Source organism: Mesoplodon bidens, assembly GCF_964165515.1.
Source record: "Mesoplodon bidens genome assembly, chromosome: 3".
Classification (NCBI taxonomy): domain Eukaryota; kingdom Metazoa; phylum Chordata; class Mammalia; order Artiodactyla; family Ziphiidae; genus Mesoplodon; species Mesoplodon bidens.
Genome location: NC_138178.1, coordinates 102,569,131 through 102,590,678, shown reverse-complemented (window position 1 = coordinate 102,590,678; position 21,548 = coordinate 102,569,131). Strand labels below are relative to the sequence as shown.

Genomic DNA, 21,548 nt, shown 5'->3' with positions numbered 1-21,548 from the left:
AGCAATAATGCTGCTCTGGAGGTTACAGGATATGGGAGAACATATAAGGGGTCTAAATCCATGCCCAGATGAGGAGAAGACAAATTTCTGCAGGTAAGAATCCCAGGATCCTCGCAGGAGGATGCAGCAAATCCCCTTCTCCAGGTGTTTCCAAATTCCCTATAGATATTAAGCTTTGGGATTTGGGAATGAGAAATAGGAATTTCCAGGAATTTCCCCAGTATTCCCCAAATTATAAGTTATTCATAGAATACTTACTTCCATACATTCTTTACTCATTATTATGGATATCTAAAAAAATTTGTTATATAAATAAGAAACAGTAGTATTTACAAAGAATTGTAACCTATAATAAAGTTTTATTGGAAAACACACACACACACAATTCCTGGATCCTTGACACAGATAAAGGATGGGGATAGGGTGGGGATGGGATGGGGAAATGCAGACAGACCCTTGATTTACATGATACTTGATCCAAGGAATTCAGATAATTACAGAAGGATTCTTCCCTAAAATGAAAATTCCTGTAACAGAACTACGCAGCATAATGTCTTTGTAAGAATTTAGCTATTTTCTGCCTCCACTTTTACAATTTTAACCAAATTCACATCAAATCACAAATTGTCCTTGCTTAGCTATTGGGATCCTCCACCTGTTTCCACCCTCCTGAGCTCTAACCTTTCCTGCTTGCTGTGTTAGCCAACACCATGGCCCAAACCACTGTTTCCCAGCTCCGTTTCTATCTCATTCATGTAACAAATACTTACTGACCATCAACTATGTACCAGAACTGTTCTAGTGTTAGGGACACAAGAGTAGTGACAATATATGTAAACACAAAAATAACATATATAAAGAACTGAGCACAGTGCCAAATGAACGGTTTATTCTACTGTTATTATTGGATTATTATCATTCTCCTTATTCATCCAGTAATTTTAGCAAAGGTAACAATAGGGTGATCTAAAGGTAAAGTTTCACCTTAGTAATGTGACTCTGTACAATTGAGACACTGAAAGCATGATGGGTAAGTTCAGTCATAAGTAAAAATCAGCCCAAGGGTAATATCTATCAATATTTGATTGCTGAAAGTTTCTTTTTAAACACCTCAAATCCAATCCAGTTTACACAAAAACAAGAGTAGTACATAATTATATCTAAGAAAGCACAAACTTAATCAATTAATTTTTTTTTTTTTTTTTTTTGGCCTTGCGGGGAGGCTTGTGGGATCCTAGTTCCCTGACCCTCGGCAGTGAAACCACTAAGTGCTAACCACTGGACCACCAGGGAATTCCCTTAATTAATTTTAATGGACTCTGTCTAAAGTAAGTGTAGATGATCTTCAATATATCTACAAAAGGAAAACTGAGGGACAAGACTCAATCTTCTGTAGTGTTTCTCCTATGTCATGTAGGGAGGAACCTACAGAATATATCAACATTCTGGGTACCAAAGAAATGTACTGCTATATGACAGGCAAGGACAGTTTACCAGATTGCACCTTGGCCAGGGTCACATAACCTTCAGAACCACACAATATACTTTATTCTGAATTCAAGTTCAGCAACCAAGCTTCTGAACAATCATTTGGAACCCCAATCTTTATAATCTCAGATTCACCAATGGCCCTGTGAGTTACCCTATGAGGCCTAGCAGGCCTCCTCAGGACACATCTTAGTGGTCTATCCAACAGAAGGGCCCAGGTTCCAGATTGCATCAAGCCCTTGGGTCCCATCCTACCTCTAATCTTGGTTTGTTTGCATCTCTCATTGCTTTCCTTACAGGATTTTTCCCTTTAAAGGGTACAGATTTAGGCGTTCTGTGTGTGTCTGTATATCGGTGTGTGTGTGTGTATCTGGGGCACTGTGAACACTGGCATACAGCAAATACTTAATGATCATATATATGAAATGTCTATTAAATGTCTATTATTTCTCTTCAGGCCATCTCAAGCCAAGTGTCCATAGTCCATTTTGATCTGTTTGCAATACCCCAGTCCAGAGGTTCCCAGTTTCTTAGTTTATAGGGCACTTAGGAACTCAGAAATTTTTTCACAGCACCCCTAGGGCAAAAGAAATACCTAAGAGTTTTGCTTTTTAGGTAGCTGGTGCCTAACAACTTAGTAACCATTTGAAAAAAATAATACAGACAAGTTGAAAGAAAAATTATTTTTTGTTTTTTTCTTAAATAAACACAGTTACTAATGGAATGTGTGTGCCTGTTGGGCACTGCCCAACTTCTCAAACCTTGGAGTCCAGCACCACTACCCTCATTTCCTGTTCCGGGCTGATTTCCACACAGTACTTACTTTTTTATCAGACGACCTCCTAAAAGCCAGCTTTGCAAAGATATTTTCTCATCAAAGGAATGTAGCAAGTCTTTTTTTTATTTTTTATAAATTTATTTATTTATTTTTGGCAGCGTTGGGTCTTCGTTGCTGCGCGTGGGCTTTCTCTAGTTGCAGTGAGCGGGGGCTACTCTTCCTTGAGGTGCGTGGGCTTCTCATTGCGGTGGCTTCTCTCGTTGTGGAGCACAGGCTCTAGGCGCTCGGGCTTCAGTGGTTGTGGCACGTGGGCTCAGTAGTTGTAGCTCGCGGGTTCTAGAGCGCAGGCTCAGTAGTTGTGGCACACAGGCTTAGCTGCTCCGCGGCATGTGGGGTCTTCCCAGAGCAGGGCTCCAACCCGTGTCCTCTGCGCCACCAGGGAAGTCCCAATGTAGCACAACCTAATGTTCAAACTGTGAACTACCTTGAGCTAGCAGTTCGCATCGTATACAAGAGATGTCAAATATTGCTGTGTTTCCCTTAAAAAAGTTTAAATATCCCACAGTACTCCTGCGAATTTGCCCATTGGCACAGAGTTTGGGAACTATGGCCCCAGGTACTCCTTGCCACCTCATTCCTGAATCTGTGTAGTGTAAATGAGTGGACTATAATCAAACTACCTGTGAATGAATTCCATCCATCTCCACCCCTTACCTACCAGCTGTGTGATCCAAAGCAAGTAAAAAAAAAAAAAAATCTCGGGCTTCCCTGGTGGCGCAGTGGTTGAGAGTCCGCCTGCCGATGCAGGGGATGCGGGTTCGTGCCCCGGTCCAGGAAGATCCCACATGCCGCGGAGCGGCTGGGCCTGTGAGCCATGGCCGCTGAGCCTGCGCATCCAGAGCACAGGCTCCGCAACGGGAGAGGCCACAACAGTGAGAGGCCCGCGTACCGCAAAAAAAAAAAAAAAAAAAAAAAAAATCTCATAATGCCTCAGTTTTCTCATCTGTAAAATGGTGATAATAATAGTACTTACTCTTGCAAGTAAGTTGCAAGGATTATATAAAATGCCAGTTAAATGTTTAGATAAGTTCCTGGAATTATAGTAAGTACACAGTAAATATTGACTATTATTATTTTTCCCCTTTGTCTCTTTTTGTTTTTGATTTCTCTAGACCCAACTAACCATGAATTGGATCAGAACAAAAACTAGAGGTACGCCCAGCCCATCAGCAGCAACTTTAATCCTGCATTGTTTAAAACAGAAGCCACTAGCCAAATATGGCTATTTCAATTTAATAAAATTAAAAGATAAAATAAAAAATTCAGTTCTTAGTTATACTAACCACATTTAAACTGCTCAAAAGCTACATGTGGCTAGTGGCTACTACATTGCAAAGCGTAGAAACATTTCAATCATTACAGAAAGTATAGTGCACAATACTATTCTTACCTTTTCTAGTCACTGCTCCCCAGTCTCCACATTTTACAAAGCTGGAACTATGTTTTATTCTGTACTTGTAGGGTTCCTGTAGTCAGGAACCAAACAATTATCAACTTTAGGGTGATTATAGCTCATTACTGCCTTATTACCCTTTTTCTATCTTCTTCTCGCCCCTCTTTGAAGTTCTGAGGTACTCGCATGTCCAGGCACACATGCAGTAACACACCCATCTTCCATGCTCAATACCAAGGAAACTGAAGAATGGAAGTGGCAGTTTCCAAGTCACTAAGTATTGGCTTATGGAGTGGGAAGATATCTCGAGATAGTGACTCCCAATGGCAACTTTTATAGAAGGAGGCTCAGCCTCTCAGGATTTTTTAGGCAGTAAATCTATTTTATTCCTGCCCTCTCAACTGAAATTTCTCACTCTCTCTAGACCACAAGATAGTTGTTCTCCTATTTAAATACCTACGCCACCATCACCAAGAATCTTTGACCTTCCATTTTCTCCAATTCCTGAAACTAAAATGTTATTTTAGTTTAGTTCCTCCCGCCCACCCACCACCCACCCCCGTAAAAGGATCACTTTCATTTCTCATCTCTGTGTGAGATCCCTATTTGTGCCTCATTCAGTGCAGGAACAGAGTGAAGATAAACAGACTGACCTAACAGATCAATCCCCAGATAGAGAAGCTGACTACACCCTAAAGGAAGGGGCAAAGCACTGGGGCATGGAAAGGACATAAAACAGAAGGGAACAAAGGTGCAGAGTGATAAAGAGAAATAATCCCTTAAAACTAGACCACACCCTACCCCACTCCATCCAACCGCCCATACTACACCTCATCTTGGTTAATTCACTCTGCACATTACCAAAAACATTCTTTGCCCTGGAAATGGAGTAAGGGACTGTGTTGGTTTCACACGGGTGGCAAACTACCACTTCAGGAAAGGGTAAAGAAGAAATAGGGTATGTGGAAAGAGAAATCAAATTGGGACCCTGGGTGGCAGAAGCCCAGCAGATGTCTCCAGCCCCATTCTCTGCCATCTACACAGTGTGATAGTTACCACTTGGTTGGAAGCCTGAAGAAAAAAACCTTCCAAATCTTTGCAGTGTCTTTCTTTATATCCTCCTGTTATGGACTCTTAGGGACTATCTCAAAACTCATATGTTGAAGCCCTAATCCCTTAACCCCAAAGTGACTATGTTTGGAGATAGGGCCTTTAAAGAGACAATTAGGTTAAATGAGGTCACAAGGGGCTCTAATTCCTTATAAGAAGAGGAAGAGACAGCAGGGATGTGTGCTCAGAGGGAAAAGGACCTGTGAGGACACAGTGGAGAAGGTAGCTATCTGAAAACCAAGGACAGAGGCCTGCTGACACCTTGATCTTGGGCTTCAAGGCTCCAGAACTGTGAGAAAATAAATTTCTATTGTTTAAGCCACCCAGTCTGTGATATTTTATTATGGCAGTCCTAGCAAAGAAATACACCTCTATAGCCTGATTTTTCTCAGTCTATGTGAGAAACCCCCATCCCATAAGTAAGATACCTGGTACCAGGGGTAACATTGAAATTATTTACCTGTATAGTACAGGAGCCAACCAATCAGAACAAATGCCAGCCATAAAGTGATACCAGCCACACTGGAGTGTCCCAGCTGAATATCCACCCTGCCTGGGACTACAGCTGACAGTATTGCTCAGTACACAAATTTCCCTCAAGATAGGGTTTAAGGTAATTAATTAATTAATTAATTAATCATTTATCAAGCAGCTTCTATGTGCCAGGTATTGAGCATCAAAAGGCCTCCATCCCAGATACCATGCATTCTGCCACCTCTGCACTTCTGCCCTTTTCGATATGCCTAGTAGATGATGTGAGTGGAAAAGCATTAAATCATAAGTCAAAGACTTCCCTGGGGGTGCAGTGGTTGACTCCACACTCCCAATGCAGGGAGCACAGGTTCAATCCCTGGTTGGGGAACTAAGATCCCACATGCTGCACAATGCGGCCAAAAAAAAAAAAAAAAAAAAAAAGAACCATAAGTCAGAAGACCTCGACTTTTCTGGACTTTTTTGTTTTTTGGTTTTTTTTTGGTTATTACTTGGTGCAGTGAGGGGAAAGCACAAGCTATGAAAAACTGAGGTGTTGTCAGTAAGAGAGTGCTAGAAAGAACTTATTATAGAAATGGGCTTGTGTTAAGAGATTTTGAAAGGGTTTAAGGAAATGGGATTTTGCTCTGGATTGAATGCTGTCAGGAAGTAGAGTAATTCTATGATTGGGTATCTAATACATTTTGTCTAGAAGGAGAGAAGACCAGATAGAGGCTAAGCTCTAATATGTAAAGAAGTAGCAGTCATATTCATATTAGCTGAGGGAGGAGGATATTGGGGATTTTTGTAGCTTGGAGTATGTTCATGTTTTGTTTTTATTGTTTTTTTAAAATTAAAAAAAAATACTTTGTTTTTGGCTGCCTTGGGTCTTCGTTGTTGCGCGCAGGCTTTCTCTAGTCGCAGCAAGTAGAGGCTACTCTTTGTTGTGGTGTGGAGGCTTCTCACTGCAGTGGCTTCTCTTGTTACGGAGCACGGGCTCTAGGCGCACAGTCTTCAGTAGTTGTGGCACGTGGGCTCGGTAGTTGTGGCACACGGGCTTAGTTGCTCCGTGGCAGGTGGGAACCTTCCCGGACCAGGGATTGAACCCGTGTCCTCTGCATTGGCAGGCAGATTCTTAACCACTGCGCCACCTGGGAAGTCCTGGTTGTATGTTTCAATGTTTGAGCTGCTTAAGATCTTTTCTAATACTTGTCAGAATAACCTCCATTAGCAGTCTCCTGGCTGGGGGCAAAGCAGAGACAAGTCTAAAGACTCTCTCTTATGCCATATAAGGTAACTAAAATCTCTTTGAACTTGATTGGTAACTCAGTCAAAAAACTCTTATCATACATATATGTTTATAATTGGGGGTCACAAAATTGAGTAAAATGATGAGACATCCTTGTTGCGATAGAGGCAGACTCATACAAAGATGCTTTCATAATTTAACCAGGGATGGTGGGAGGGTGGGGTCTGCAAGGCAGCTTCCTGGAGAAGCCGGTCTTGTGTCCTGTTCCAGAAGTGACTTCAGTGAGAAAGCCTGGGGTGAAAATCTTAACGTTTTAATCCATTTCCTTCTGGCACATCTTCACTCTGACTTTTTACAGGTATTCCTTTGAGTAGAGTGGCTAACTATTGCCTACCGTTCCTACTCCCGGTGCTTAGAACAGCCCAAACTCCCTCACGCTTTCACTGCAGCTCATTGAGCCACGCCCCCAGGTTCTGGCTCTAAGTTCGGGCCAATAAAGTTGCGCCCCAAGGATCGCAGGACCAGGGAAGGGAAGCCTCCAGCCAATGAGAGGCCAATTATAACCTCAAAGAGTAGAAAAATCTTTTAGTGATGTTTTTGGACTAATGAGGAGCGATGACTATGCGCCCGCTCTGGGCGACTGACAGACGACCGGCGGCTTCCTGAAACACCAGTGAGCTGAAGCAGCCCTGCCCCACCTCCTGGTCTGGAGGTAGCGCGATGGACCACGCTTCCAATAGCTCGAAGAACTTCTCGTCACGTGCAGTTTTTGCAGGCCCAGCGGCGTCCTGAAAGTCATGTGACAGTTGACGATGGCGCCACGCTCCCCAATGGAAAATAGGAGCTGCCTTCACAGGACCAGAAATTGGTTTGTCTCCGCGAATAATAGCACGACGGGGGCGGGGATAGCCTATCAAGTGCCGCGGGCGAAACGGGGCGGGGCAGGCCACCGGTTGCGGGCGAGCTGGCCGCGCGGCGCGCAGGCGCCCTGGGGACCCGGTAGCGGCGGCGGTGGCTGCGGCGACGGCAGCGGCGAAGAGCCGGATCCTTGGCCAAAGCGTGAGGCGGCGGTGGAGGCCATGGCGGCAGATGGAGAGCGATCCCCGCTGCTCTCTGAGCCTATCGACGGTGGCGCCGGCGGCAACGGATTAGTGGGGCCGGGCGGGAGTGGGGCTGGGCCCGGGGGAGGCCTGACCCCCTCCGCACCACCGTACGGAGCCGGTAAACATGCCCCGCCCCAGGGTAAGACGGGGCGGGTCCGAGGTGTTCCCGGGGGTACTCTGAGAGGAGCAGGGGGCGGGACCGAGGGCGGGGGCGGGGCCCAAGCGCCAGGTGCAGAGCTGTTGCACCTGTGATCGGGGGAGGCTTCCTTCCCTCCGCAATCGCGACCGGAGCTTCGGAGCGGAAGGGGGTTCTGAGGAATCTGATCGAAGCACTGATCATAAGATCCCGCTGAGCTTGTCAGAAGGCTTGAGGACCAGCAAGAGTTGCCTTACTCCGTGTAGCTTCAGTGGGGGTGTCTGCAACTGATGCCAGCCCTTCTTTTTACCTTCCTCTCCAGCATTTCCCCCGTTCCCCGAGGGACACCCAGCCGTGTTGCCTGGGGAGGACCCACCCCCCTATTCACCCCTGACCAGCCCGGACAGTGGGAGTGCACCCATGATCACCTGCAGAGTCTGCCAGTCTCTCATCAACGTGGAAGGCAAGATGCATCAGCATGTAGTCAAATGTGGCGTCTGCAATGAAGCCACTGTGAGTTATACAAATCTGTGAAATGGGCCCTGTTTCCCAGATCCTCTTTCTGATCCCTTGATTCTAGACCCGGACCTTCAGGCGTTAGCCAAGTGCTTTTGATGAAACCCAGGTTTCAGTTCCAGGAGTCTCACACAGCCATTTCCCCAGAAGCCACTCACCAAAGCTAATATTTACCATCCCTCACCTTCATACATACTTTGGATACTTAAGCTTAGTTTTTATTTGCAAATCTCATGTTATATGCCTTTCATTTCTCTGTCCTGGCTAAGATTTTATCTCTGATCTCTCCTCAGAAGGTTTTTGGAGGAATTGGAAGGGATTGGGATTAGAGGTTTGCTTACCGATGTCCCCATTATTCTCTAGCCAATCAAGAATGCACCCCCAGGGAAAAAATATGTTCGATGCCCCTGCAACTGTCTCCTTATCTGCAAAGTGACTTCCCAGCGGATTGCCTGCCCTCGGCCATACTGGTGAGAGGGATAATTTGGGGAAGGGCATTTGTGGGGAAAATCGGAAGGCCGAAAAAGGGTGAATGTTTATCGAGAATGTAAAGGTGAGAGAGCTTGGTGTTTATTTAGAAAGAGAAAAAGCTAAGGACTGTTGTGCCTCTAGAATGTTATAGCCATCTTTCTCATCTCTCAATAAAAAGATTGGGAGAAAAGTGGTGTCCTTTAGGAAGATGGAGAGTCTCAGAGACTGGGTGAATTATCCTGAGGTAAAAGGGAAATTAGAGGCCTGAAGTTTAAGCGATGCTCTTCCTCAAGGATTCTCTGGGGTAGGGCTGGGGGGGCCAGAGTATCTTAAATGTACAGAGAAGTAGAGGGACTTAGAGAGCCAGGGAGTGGGGGATGTAAAGGAGGAATAATGTAGGGATCCTTAGGATTGAAAACTTTTAAAACATAGTCTTTTTCTCCTGTACAGCAAAAGAATCATCAACCTGGGGCCTGTGCATCCGGGACCTTTGAGTCCAGAACCACAACCTGTGGGTGTCAGGGTCATCTGTGGACATTGCAAGAATACTTTTCTGGTGAGGAGAGGTATTGGGAAGCCCTGGGGGGCGGGGGGTGGGCAGCGGAGAAGTAGTCATGAATATATTTCTGAGTTATGATAATGAATCCTGAAAAGGTCTGTTTTATGAGGACCCATTTCCCAGCCTCCACTGCCCCAGGGCTCTCATTGAAGATGACCCTGCTTCTACTATTAATTGGTTTCTCTTTTCCTTTCTCCATAGTGGACAGAGTTCACAGACCGAACCTTGGCCCGTTGCCCTCACTGCAGGAAAGTGTGAGTGATTAGAGAGCGGCATTGTTGAGCTGGGTAGTGAATAGAGTAAAAGCTACAGGGCCATTGCAAGTATCCATTTTTGTTTGCCACCCCACAGGTCATCTATTGGGCGCAGATATCCACGAAAGAGATGTATCTGCTGCTTCTTGCTTGGCTTACTCTTGGCAGTCACTGCCACTGGCCTTGCTGTGAGTAACTTTGATCCAACCCCTTTCATTCTGCAGCCTCGTCTAAGATTGGGGAAATGGCTATCCTAAAAAGAAGTGAAAGAAACAGTGTTTTTGTTTGTCTTGTTTTAATGTGTAGATGAACTGAAGTTGAAGGAGACTGATAAATGGTCTTCATTGTTACTATCAGAGTAGAAAACAGCTATCTTCTTTATGCAGAGGATACAACAGTGGAGCAGTGGCTTAGACTGAGTTGCTATTAGGAAACCTGGCTCAGTTGTCAGACATGAAGAAAAACTGACAGATGTCTGGGATTGTTTGAGTATGTTCCTGCCCAGTGGAGGGAGCTAGACAGCTGGGCCTTTTAAAAGGTTCCTGAAGGTGGCTGCATGTGGATAGGGGACAGAGACTGAAGCTTGAGTTCCATGTTACTGTTACTAGGGCTCCTAAAAAGTGGTGAGAGATCAACAGTAACCTCATCTTCCTTTTTCTTCTTCATCAGTTTGGCACATGGAAGCATGCACAACGATACGGAGGCATCTATGCAGCCTGGGCATTTGTCATCCTGTTGGCTGTGCTGTGTTTGGGCCGGGCCCTCTATTGGGCCTGTATGAAGGTCAGCCACCCTGTCCAGAACTTCTCCTGAGCCCCACAATGACTCAGACTGCCTGGCCCCGTCCAGGTGGGGACAGTGACACTATAAAGGGAGTGATGGTAAAAGGCTCCCTGGGCTTTTATAAGGGGAGCCAAGCAACTGCCTTCCTTTTCCCTGCAGAGAGGTAGGAAGGAACCAGGCCCTCACCTAGGTTTGGAGGAATAAGTAAAACCACTGCTGGCCATCTGCTTTCCTCCAGTGGTTGCTGTGTTTAGGGTGACGTAGGCGGAAAGTTTCCCCTAAACCTGGGTCCTAAAAGACGGTTCTAGCCTTGTCCTTCCTATATGCTCCCTGAGAGCCATTCCTGTCCCTTACACATTCCAGGGCAGGGTGGGGGTGGGTAGCCCTGGGGGTCTCCCTCCCTCTTGTGCACCATTAGGACCTTGCTGCTGCTATTGCACTTCAGGGGCTGGCTCTGGTCTCAGCACCCTCAGTCTCCTCTCCCCCATTCCACGTCCTCTGGGGGTGGGGTCAGCCGCTGCTCTGTACAGAACCACAGGAACTGATGTATATATAACTATTTAATGTGGGGTGTGGTCCCCTAGTCCTGTATTTCCTATAATTCCTCCTTTTCAACCTTACCCCCCAGTTGCAGTATTTAACTGGGCTGGGTAGGGTTGCTCTGTCATGGGGGAGGTTAGGGACTCATCCTGTGCTTGTAAATAAATAAGGTCATGACTCTACTCTATTCCAGTTGTTAAATCTGTGTGTATGAAAGGATGAGGGGAATTTATAGCCCCACAAAGGGGTAGAATACAAAGACAGCAAGGCTGAAACTATGACTCTTTATTTTCACATGGACAGTTCAAAGGAAGTCATCAGTAGCTTTTGTTTAATGTAAAAAAAAAAAAGAAGAACCCCCCCCCACACAAATCATGGAGAACTTAAGTCTGTTTCTAGAAGCCTGGTTAAAGGATTCATAGTTTAGAAGGGAAGTAACAATGCAGATTTCTCTAGAGAGCAGTTTTTAAAGCTTGGGGGTAAGAAGTTTAAAGCTAGTTTAGTGGGCTTATTTCCCAGGCTCAAAGTGATTTGGGGGAGGTGTCACAGTGCTAGATATAGGGTGATGGGACAGTGGTCACTGCCCAGAGCCTTGGAACGGATCTTGCTGTCACACAAAGCAGGCAACAGAGAGTGAGACAATAAGAAATAATCAAGGCGCCAACCAACGTTTTTGGATCGCGCATTCATCATGTATGTCCAAAAGGTATAGGCATAGGCCGTGTTGGGGTAGAGGTGCCGGAAACTGTCAGTCAGTGGCACTGCCTGCAGCAATTCCCCAAAGCCTTGACGCTCTTCTGGAGTGAAGCCAGCATTCTTTTTGTTTCCCTTTGGGTTGCGAAGATCAATTTCTTCATGAGCCACGTTGAGGTCCCCACATAGCACAAGGGGCTTGCGGGAAGCCAAACCCTTCAGGAATTTGCGAAAGGCTTCATCCCAGCGCTGCCGGTACTCCAGGCGCACCAGACCTCGGCCTGCATTAGGTACATAGGCTGTCACCAGCACAAATGCATCATATTCAGCCACAATCACTCTGCCTTCCTGATCATGTTCCTCTTCACCTACAGAAACGATGAAACAATTAGCAAAAAGAAGTTTAAGAAAAAGAAAGCAGGGGCTTCCCTGGTGGCGCAGTGGTAGAGAGTCTGCCTGCCGATGCAGGGGACACAGGTTCGTGCCCCGGTCCAGGAGGATCCCACATGCCGTGGAGCGGCTAGGCCCGTGAGCCATGGCCGCTGAGCCTGCGCGTCCGGAGCCTGTGCTCCGCAACGGGAGAGGCCACAACAGTGAGAGGCCCGCGTACCGCAAAAAAAAAAAAAGGGAAAGCAAAGAATAAAGGGATCAAGAATTGGGACTGGAGTGGGATATCAGCAATTGGTTTGGAAGAGCCGGGCTTTAGGAATCAACAGGGTCTCACCAATGCCATAGGAGACTTTGAGTGGGCACTGGCGGGAGAGTAGGCCCACACCACTGTACCCTTCCTTGTCTGAAGGAGCTGACCAGTACTGATGGGATAGTCCAGAGAGTGCTTGAAGTTCAGCTGGTAGTTTGTTCTCAGAACATTTGGTCTCTTGGAGGCACAGGATATCTGGGGCTTCCTCCTTTACCCACTGTGAGCGAAATGAAAGGTAGAAAAAGTATTATCAATTCAGCAGACATTTATTGAAGAATCTATGTGCTAAGTACTAGAGATACACAGGTGAGGGACTTCCCTGGTGGCACAGTGGTTAAGAATCCACCTGCCAATGCAGGGGACATGGGTTCATCCCTGGTCCGGGAAGATCCCACATGCCGCGGAGCTACTAAGCCCGTGTGCCACAACTACTGAGCCCGTGCTCTGCAACAAGAGAAGCCACCGCAATGAAAACCCCGTGCACCACAACAAAGAGTAGCCCCTGCTCACCGCAACTAGAGAAAGCCCGCGCAGCAACGAAGACCCAAGGCAGCCATAAATAAATAAATAAATAAGACACAGTCTCTGCAGAAGGAGTATAAGTCTAGCAACACAGTATTTGAAGTTATAAACTACATCAGTGGCAGGGAGACAAGAGAGAGTGTTCCATGCAACACTGAGAAGATTGGTTTTTTCCCTATAGGCAGTGGATAGACAGCCAGCTAAGATTTTTTAAGTAGTTATTTAAATGTTGGATATGCAGGAAATAAAATGGAGCAAGTCCAGTAACAAGGTTTTTCTGACATGCTAGGAAAAAGAGGACATTAAATAAAACAGTGGCAGTGGAACTGGTGGAATGGCATTTAAGAAATACAAGTGGGGGCTTCCCTGGTGGCACAGTGGTTAAGAATCCGGCTGCCAATGCAGGGAACACGGGTTCGAGCCCTGGTCGGAAAAATCCCACATGCCGCGGAGCAACTAAGCCCGTGCGCCACAACTACTGAGCCTGCGCTCTAGAGCCCGCGCTCCACAACAAGAAAAGCCACCGCAATGAGAAGCCTACGCACCACAACGAAGGGTAGCCCCCGCTCGCCACAACTAGAGAAAACCCCTGCTTAGCAACGAAGACCCAACGCAGCCAAAAATAAATTTATTAAAAAAAAAAGACATACAAGTGGTATGACTTGGTGAAAACCTTGTATCTCTGCCACAACGACAGCGCTAGGAACTAAAATGGGAAAAGGTGATTAAACCCCAAGATCGGTACCCCCCTCCCCTTAATTACACTCACATCTAAACCTTTCTTCTTAATCCAGGCTCGAAGCCCATCCACGTTCCAGGAGCAGATCTTCAGTGTGGCTGATTTGCCACCGGCTGAGGTTTTCTGATCTGGGGGGTCCTCATACATGACTGCCCCCTCTCCTGTTGCCTCTTTTTCATTTTTTTTTGCTCCCGCCTTGCTCTTCTTGGCCTCTGGTTCTATAAAATAAGTAATACACAATGATATAAGTTGGCGGTATCCAACTTTGATCCTGTTAACTATAGATCCACCGAGAGCCTGCAGTTGCCGCGACTTCTTCGCAAACTGCAAAAATGAGTATACAGTCGGTCCGTACCTCCCGTTCATCAAGGGAATTATAGACATCCCCATCGCAGCCTCTAAGGAGATGGGCCTATTTCATTCTCTTACCAATCTTGGGCTCTTCCCCGTCTTCTGCCACCGCTCCCTTTTTCCCACGTTTCGGCATCACTGTAACAAACACCCTTCTGCACCAGTTCCACGTCGCCCACCGAAGCAGTATATTTATCGCGTTGCCTACAGACGCAAAGAAGTGAAACCAGCTAAGGCTGGGGAAGACTCCCCCCTCGGGCGCCCCCGCACCGAGTCCCGCCTTTCAAACCGTATTATCTCTGAATTCTTTTCCCGCCTCAGTGCACCATCGGCCTTTCAGCCCCTCATCCTCAAGACTAAATCATTTCATAGTGCCTCCTACCCTCCTCACGAGATCGGCCCTCCAGCCAATCGACGGACTTAATTAAGAATTCCGACTTAGGCTTGCCGATCAGAAGTCCAGAGAAGCCCCTACGATAGGCAAAACAACAACAACCCTGTAACTGACCTGCTTGGGTCGCAGCCTGACTCCTCCTTAACCCAGCACAAAGAATGGAGCACGATGTGCCCCCACGTGGGTAACTGGTGTGGTCACGTGATCTGAGATACGCCTCCAGTGGCGGAGGAATGCGGGTGATTGGTCTGTTTGTACCACGTGACGGAAAGCTCAGCCTTCCCAACCTTCTCCGTGACTCCGGGGCACTGAAGGCCCCAATCCTCCATTCTTGGGCTGTTCATCGCTATGCCAGAATCACGACTCCTTCTGCCACCTTGACCGGAGATCCCAGAGCTGTCTAAGAGAGAACAAAATCAGTGGAGAAGGCTGGGCTGGACCATGGGAGAGAGGCAGAGGAACGGATAGGAATTTAAGGAGCAGATGCCGACTCTGTGTTCCTGGCAGTTAAGAGAACAGGTCCTCGAAGGGGCCTTGATGGGTCGCCGTGACGACAGGGGTTGGGGCTGGCGCCGGCGCGCTACCAGCGGGAATTCTTTGGTATCTGTTTCGGTGAGTGCTGCTCCTTAGCAGCCACCGACTCGTTTTCTTCAGCGACTCAGAGTCTGCGTCCCAGCGCGGACTGGTGCGGGCTCCACGGCCCCAGTGGTAGCTCGGAGCCATGCCGGCGGTTTTGGGTTTTGAAGGCAGCGCCAACAAGATTGGCGTGGGAGTAGTACGGGATGGCGTGGTGCTGGCGAACCCGCGGCGGACTTACGTCACGCCTCCTGGCACAGGTACGGGAGTAGGGAACTTATAGTTTGCGGCGCACTTCTCCGCACAGCATTACCTGCCATCTTCCTAAACATTAGTGAAGAAAGGTGTGGAGCGCATTGTCCCCTCATAGTTTTTGATCTGAGTCTCTGAGATTATGTGACAGTGTTATCACAAGGCTGATGGATAGAAGAGTCACAGGCACTTGAACCTGGATCTTCTGAGCTCGTTCAGCCTTTATTGAGCATCTTTTACGTGCTAATCGTCAGCTGGCTGCTGGCTACAAAAATAGATGTATAAGCTTGTTATGGAGCTGGACATGTAGACAGAACTTCACATCACAGTGTGATAAATAGTATAACGTAGATGCAGTCAAAATACACCAGAATGAGAGAGTGTAAAGACTCCCAGCTTAGGTGTAGACAGAACTGGCTGGCTTTGCAATATTCAGTAGTTGTTTTTGGACTTCTGTATTCTTAAAATGGGAATGGTAATACCTGCATCATTGGGTCTTGAGAATTAAAGTACCAGACACATTATCACTTTTAGTAAATGTTATTTGTAAGTTATATTGTAACTTGTCTACCCTCCCCGCAAACATCTGCTTATGTAGGAGAAGGCAACTGACTTGCATATACCTGAAAAGCCTCCCTGAGCAGGCAATGTTGTGACAGGTTACTCATTAGGAATGTATATATATATATATATATATATATATATATATATATATATATATATATATATATATACACACACACATATATATATATGTTTAGCACTCACCCTTGGCATTTGGGCACCAAGAATGTGAAGATAAATAAAATAGCCAGTGCTTTGAGATGTTCATGGTTAAACTGGGAAAAGTAAGGATAATTATAATGCTATAGTTATTATATGTTACATATAGTATGTTAAATTCAATGATGTGTTAAATTCATGCACACGGTTTGTAGGGTCACAGAAGATCACCAAAAAGTATGAGATAGGTATCACTTGAATTGAGTCCTGAGTATGAGTTGGGTATGAAGAAGGGCATTTCTGAGAGCTGTTTAGCCTAGCTGAACAGGCTGGAAAGACTATATCTGAAGACATAGAAGACAGGATGCTTGAGGAAAGGGAAAGGGACTCTTCCTACCCCACTAAAACGTCTGTTTTGACTTCTACCTACCTTTCTATAGAAAAACTCTGTGATCACTGACTTGTGTCCATCTCTTAGGATTCCTTCCAGGTGCTACTGCCAGGCACCACCGAGCTGTTATCCTGGACCTGCTGCAGGAGGCACTAACAGAGGCTGGATTAACCTCCAAGGATATTGATTGCATTGCATACACCAAAGGTATGGCTGGGAGAGTGGGCGACAATGGAAGAATATACCTGGAGCCTGGCTAGGTCAAAATAGCCTGCAGCTCACCTCTGCTACCACCACTACCACCACCCAACCTTCACATCCCCTGCTTCCCCCGGCTCTGTTTTTCTCAGTGTCTATAGGATTCTCACTCCCATTTCTGTCCCCGTAGGTCCTGGCATGGGTGCCCCACTGGTTTCTGTGGCTGTTGTAGCCCGTACTATGGCTCAGTTGTGGAATAAGCCATTGCTGGGCGTTAACCACTGCATAGGCCACATTGAAATGGGCCGCCTCATCACTGGAGCCACCAGCCCAACTGTGCTATATGTCAGTGGAGGAAATACACAGGTATTTAACAGTACTACACTGTTCCTTCTTTTTATCTCCCCTCAGAGATTTTTGGTTATTTTTTTAATTTTTTTTTTTTTTTTGCGGTACTTGGGCCTCCTACTGTTGTGGCTTCTCCGGTTGAGGAACACGGGCTCCGGACACGCAGGCTCAGTGGCCATGGCTCACGGGCCCAGCCGCTCCGCGGCACGTGGGATCTTCCCGGACCGGGGCATGAACCCGTGTCCCCTGCATCGGCAGGCGGACTCTCAACCACTGTGCCACCAGGGAAGCCCTGGTTATTTTTAATGACTGAAACAAAACAGGTCTAAAACCACAGCTTCTGGAAGAACCATTTGTTTTTGCTGGTCTCTCTTCAGACTAACCTTGGCCTCTTGTTGGGCCATGTGTTTAAGAGCAGGGTCTCTGAAGACATGCTTGCTGACAACAGTTTTTTCCAAGGGGATATCCACAGACTACCTTGTGGGCATGAGGTGATTATAGTTATAAACTTTCACAAAAGACTTGATCTCTGACCTCCTGGCGATTTTCTTCTTGCCAGTGGTAGCCATCACTTTGCAGGGATAGTGGGATGCCATCATCAGTGTTCTTCATGATGACCCACCAGGAGCAGCACCACCTTCCCAGGTTTCATGAACTTGCCCATTTTGACAGAAACCACTCAGGACTACGGCAGAAAAGCTCCACCATTCCTTCTTAATTTCTAAGGCACTGTACCAACAACTTTCATGTTCCACCCGAGTGGTGGGAACTGCAAGAGCAAAGCTGGGCTCATCTGAAACTAAAATGTGATATACTAGAAAACCCACAACAGAGTTTGTGATATTGTATGTTTGGGCAGTATGATTAGAACGTTAGATGACCTTTATATATGTGTCTGCAGAGATAAGGAATTTCCAATTTAGAGAAGGAAAGAATGGTAAGGATTGAAGTATTCAAAATAATGAAAGGATTTTCATTTTCATTATCTTGAAGCTTATTTTTCCTATGAATCTTAGCAATTAAAACTAAGGGGCACTATCCCATTTGTATCTTTACAACAATTGCATGTTTTGTTTTAGTTACTGGTGATAAATATATAGAAGTTTTTAAGAGTATGAAAATATAAATAATTTAGAAAACATTTTATGAATGGCAGAAGGTATTTTAAACTTACAGGTGAAGCCAGAGTTGTTTGGGATACCTTATAAGACCTTTTTAGGTTGGGATTAGAGAACTCCAGCCTTCCTTTCCCACATAACACCTGATGGGATTATTGTCAGGAATGCTCATTGTCTGCAGCTTATGAAAGGGTTATGTTCTAAAACTTCATCTTGTGAAATAGTTATTAAAGATGAAGCACACATTCCTGTGAAAATGATGTGGCAACTTTAATGGGTAGAAAGCAAGTAACTGGTTGAGGCCTGAAGGATATCATACAAGGTTAGGGACTTGGGGTGTGGAAAGTATCAGCGGAAGCTTACAAGAGTTAATGGATATGAGCAGCGATGGAATTTTCTCTTCTTTTCCTCCTCCCTTTTGAAGCCTGCTTAGGTGTGAAAAACAGAAGATGATTGGGTAGGGAAGTGTAGATGACAGAAGTAGAAAGGCAGAATTTTTTCTTTCCTCTTTTGTTGCCAGCTTTTGACAGTAGAGTAAGAGCTACATCAGAATGGAAGAAAATCCCTAGCAGCACCAGAAAGGGAAAGGGACTTATGGTCCTTAGGAAGTACTCACTGTCAGCAGTATGGAGCATATGTGTCAGTGGGTGATAAATACTCTCTGTGCTAGAAGCTGGTCACGTATGAAGAATGGACATAAGTTGGTTGCCAGTGCTGAGTTGGATGGGCCATTAGTCTGACCCAGAATGGGGTTTTCAGTTTTGTTTTGTTTTTGTTGTGTTTGCTGCACTGCGTGACTTGTGGGATCTTAGTTCCCCAACCAGGGGTTGAACGAGCACCTTCAGCAGTGAAAGAGCTGAGTCCTAACCACTGGGCCGCTAGGGAATTCCCTGGGATTTTTGGGTTTCTTTTAACTCTACCTTGGTGGTTTCCAAATACCACCACCCTGGTAGGATAACCTAGAAGAACTCTGGTTTCCTGCTTCCAAGAAGGAAAGCCTTCCCTAGTACACACTGTCTAGACTGCTTTTAAAGGAATATTAGGAACCTCCAAGCAAGAAAAATGCATCCAAAGTGATAATTTGCTTCTCCCCTGACCTAGACTACCTTCTGTAGACTAGGAATCTGCTCTGGGAATCCTTGGGATATATATAGACTTCTCAGATAAGTGCTATTAAAAAGTACCCATTGAGGGTTTGGGAAAGTCGTTTTTCCCATTGCTTATTGCTTTTTGGAAGCTCTAGTGACCATGTTGATCCTCTGCTGCATTCTTCCCCAAAGCCAAATGCTCCTCTTTACAGACTTGAGGTTTCATGGACATCCTCATCACCCTTAGGTGATTGCGTATTCAGAACATCGTTACCGCATCTTTGGGGAAACCATCGATATTGCTGTGGGTAATTGTCTGGATCGTTTTGCTCGAGTGCTGAAGGTAAGCCATTGAGGCTACAGAGAACATAAGGTGTGAATGTGTTTGGGGGGAGCCATGGAAAAGGAGGAGGAAAGTAGTAAATTAGCTTCTTATGCTTCTGGATACCTGACTTCATCCTCTTTTTCCTTCTGCTAGATTTCCAATGACCCAAGTCCAGGCTACAACATTGAACAGATGGCAAAGCGGTAAGGGGAATAAGGTGGAGGGAGGCTGACTGGTGGGGTGCCAGGGATTTCCCTGTATATGTGTTAATGAGGTTTGGGAGGGCTTTGGAGGGTGAGCAGCCAGCTGACTACAGGCTTAAGTGCCTCATATACTCACTCCCACATAGAGGCAAGAAGCTAGTTGAGCTGCCATACACTGTAAAGGGGATGGACGTCTCATTCTCAGGGATCTTGTCTTTCATTGAGGTGAGTGTGGGAGAGGTGAGGAGATCGGCACTTCTCATGGTTTTTAATGAAGCACATGTGTTTTGCTCACCAGTGTATTTTCTACATATAGCATAGTACTGGCCCATGTTAGATGCTGAATAAGTTCATTTAGCAAATATTTATTGAACATCTTTTGTGTGCCAGGTGCTGTTCAAGGCAATAGTGATACAAGATGGAGCAAAACAAAAATCCCTGCCTACTTGGAGCTTGCTTTTCATGCAGTGGGGGTGGGAGACAGAAAAAGAAACCAAAAAAAAAAAAAAAGGAAGGGGGGAAATAATAAAATAAAAAGGGTCAGATGGGGACAAGTGCGCTAGAGAAAAATTAACTGGGGTAGGGAATGAAGGGTGCCAGGGTAGACATTCATAATTACTGAGTCTTTTTTTTTTTTTAAGCTAATCACAGTATTTTCTTTCTTTCCTTTTTTTTTCCCCCCCGTAATTATTGAATCATGAAAGACTGCTGCTGGTTTTATAGCTCAGTGCCAGTGAAGGGCAAGGTGTCATATGGGATGTACTGGCAAATTGAATTGTGGTGAAACATGATGATACTCCAAGTGCACAAATTTTTTGCTCATATGTCATCCCCAAACTGCAATTCATTGTTTTATATGTTTTCCCCTTTAACTATAGGATGTAACCCAGCGGATGCTGGCCACGGGCGAGTGTACTCCTGAGGATCTATGTTTCTCCCTGCAGGTAATGGAGTAAAAAGCTGGGACAGAAAGTTGAAGCTGGAGGAGCTTTTATATAGTAGACAGAACTAAGCTGGGATTGTCTTTGATGTTTTCACCTTGTTTTCCTTCCATAGGAAACTGTGTTTGCAATGCTGGTAGAGATCACAGAGCGAGCCATGGCACATTGTGGCTCCCAGGAAGCCCTCATCGTGGGAGGTGTGGGGTGTATGTATCACTGAACTGTGCTTCTCTTTCCTATTTTGGGGCATGTGTATCCTCCTCCTGATACTCTAAATCTCTAAGGGTTTGGGGAAATTATTCGTTTTATTTCTTGTCCTGTGCTTCCCACTCCTTGCCCCTGGAATCCCTACTTCATTTTCCTAAGTCAGTGCACATGAGGTGTACAGCCATACTGTGGAGAAATGGCTAAAAGTAAGCTAACTGTACCCCTACCTCTTTGTAGGTAATATGAGGTTACAGGAAATGATGGAGACGATGTGCCAGGAGCGCGGAGCCCAGCTTTTTGCCACAGATGAGAGGTAAAGGCCCTTTCCCTTTTTTTCTTTCTTTTTTTTCCCCTCCAATTACTGTGATTTTCCACGCTTAGATCATGAATTTCATACCTCTTTTCCTTTCCAGATTCTGCATCGACAATGGAGCCATGATAGCCCAGGCTGGCTGGGAGATGTTTCGGGCTGGGCACAGGACTCCTCTCAGTGAATCTGGGGTCACACAGAGGTGAGTAGCCCCTTGGAGGAGGTAGACAGGATTAAATGGGAGGTAGGCAAAAATGAGCAGCAGGGAAGAGGATCCAGAATCGTGAGGGCAGAGAAGAATGGAAGGTGCTAAGGGGTAACTGTCCACCAAGTTTTTCCTGTTTTTTTTTTTTACAGGTATCGGACAGATGAAGTAGAAGTGACATGGAGGGACTAACAAGGTTAACAGAATCGGAGTAGATAGCGCCCTAAGTGGAGACCAAGGGACCCTGGGCCTTAATCTTTATCCTGACATAAGAATCCTGGCAAGGCTGTGGATGCCCCTCTCCTATCATTTGAACCTCAAGATGACTCAGCATTAAAATATTTTTGTTTTTA

General features: G+C 45.9%; 3 protein-coding genes across 6 annotated transcripts; 2 read left to right on the top strand and 1 right to left on the bottom strand.

The window, feature by feature from the left end:
• The first annotated feature begins 7,513 nt into the window (after positions 1 to 7,513).
• PIP4P1 (phosphatidylinositol-4,5-bisphosphate 4-phosphatase 1) lies at positions 7,514 to 11,098 on the top strand. Of its 4 annotated transcripts, none has more exons than XM_081229406.1 (7): positions 7,516 to 7,791; positions 8,111 to 8,301; positions 8,668 to 8,774; positions 9,226 to 9,331; positions 9,536 to 9,588; positions 9,686 to 9,776; positions 10,258 to 11,098. In XM_081229406.1, the coding sequence occupies exons 1-7, from the start codon at positions 7,629 to 7,631 to the stop codon at positions 10,399 to 10,401; spliced, it is 855 nt and encodes a 284-aa protein (XP_081085532.1). In that variant the 5' UTR covers positions 7,516 to 7,628; the 3' UTR covers positions 10,402 to 11,098. The 4 variants fall into 4 exon arrangements, with proteins under 4 accessions (XP_081085534.1, XP_081085535.1, XP_081085532.1 ...); XM_081229407.1 differs by having other exon boundaries at positions 7,518 to 7,770; XM_081229408.1 differs by lacking the exon at positions 9,226 to 9,331 and having other exon boundaries at positions 7,514 to 7,791.
• A 102-nt stretch (positions 11,099 to 11,200) lies between these two features.
• On the bottom strand, positions 11,201 to 14,531 carry APEX1 (apurinic/apyrimidinic endodeoxyribonuclease 1). Its single transcript, XM_081229410.1, has 5 exons — positions 14,425 to 14,531; positions 13,995 to 14,120; positions 13,596 to 13,783; positions 12,329 to 12,521; positions 11,201 to 11,972 (listed from the first exon to the last, which is right to left on the bottom strand). The coding sequence occupies exons 2-5, from the start codon at positions 14,050 to 14,052 to the stop codon at positions 11,455 to 11,457; spliced, it is 957 nt and encodes a 318-aa protein (XP_081085536.1). The 5' UTR covers positions 14,053 to 14,120; positions 14,425 to 14,531; the 3' UTR covers positions 11,201 to 11,454.
• A 316-nt stretch (positions 14,532 to 14,847) lies between these two features.
• Positions 14,848 to 21,548, top strand: OSGEP (O-sialoglycoprotein endopeptidase). Its single transcript, XM_081228818.1, has 11 exons — positions 14,848 to 15,146; positions 16,340 to 16,459; positions 16,641 to 16,816; positions 19,252 to 19,347; positions 19,483 to 19,532; positions 19,679 to 19,757; positions 20,411 to 20,476; positions 20,589 to 20,679; positions 20,918 to 20,993; positions 21,094 to 21,192; positions 21,348 to 21,548. Exons 1-11 carry the CDS (start codon positions 15,032 to 15,034, stop codon positions 21,385 to 21,387), a joined length of 1,008 nt encoding a protein of 335 aa, XP_081084944.1. The 5' UTR covers positions 14,848 to 15,031; the 3' UTR covers positions 21,388 to 21,548.

Excerpts from the sequence above, each read along its gene's own strand:
- OSGEP (XM_081228818.1), top strand. The coding sequence starts at position 15,032 with ATGCCGGCGGTTTTGGGTTTTGAAGGCAGCGCCAACAAGATTGGCGTG. Across the intron at positions 20,477-20,588 it reads ATCTATGTTTCTCCCTGCAG|GAAACTGTGTTTGCAATGCT; the intron begins GTAATGGAGTAA and ends TTCCTTCCATAG. Across the intron at positions 20,680-20,917 it reads CATCGTGGGAGGTGTGGGGT|GTAATATGAGGTTACAGGAA; the intron begins GTATGTATCACT and ends ACCTCTTTGTAG.
- APEX1 (XM_081229410.1), bottom strand. The coding sequence starts at position 14,052 with ATGCCGAAACGTGGGAAAAAGGGAGCGGTGGCAGAAGACGGGGAAGAG. Across the intron at positions 12,522-13,595 it reads TTAAGAAGAAAGGTTTAGAT|TGGGTAAAGGAGGAAGCCCC; the intron begins GTGAGTGTAATT and ends TTTCGCTCACAG. Across the intron at positions 11,973-12,328 it reads CAAAGTCTCCTATGGCATTG|GTGAAGAGGAACATGATCAG; the intron begins GTGAGACCCTGT and ends TCGTTTCTGTAG.
- PIP4P1 (XM_081229406.1), top strand. The coding sequence starts at position 7,629 with ATGGCGGCAGATGGAGAGCGATCCCCGCTGCTCTCTGAGCCTATCGAC. Across the intron at positions 9,332-9,535 it reads ATTGCAAGAATACTTTTCTG|TGGACAGAGTTCACAGACCG; the intron begins GTGAGGAGAGGT and ends CTTTCTCCATAG. Across the intron at positions 9,589-9,685 it reads TGCCCTCACTGCAGGAAAGT|GTCATCTATTGGGCGCAGAT; the intron begins GTGAGTGATTAG and ends GCCACCCCACAG.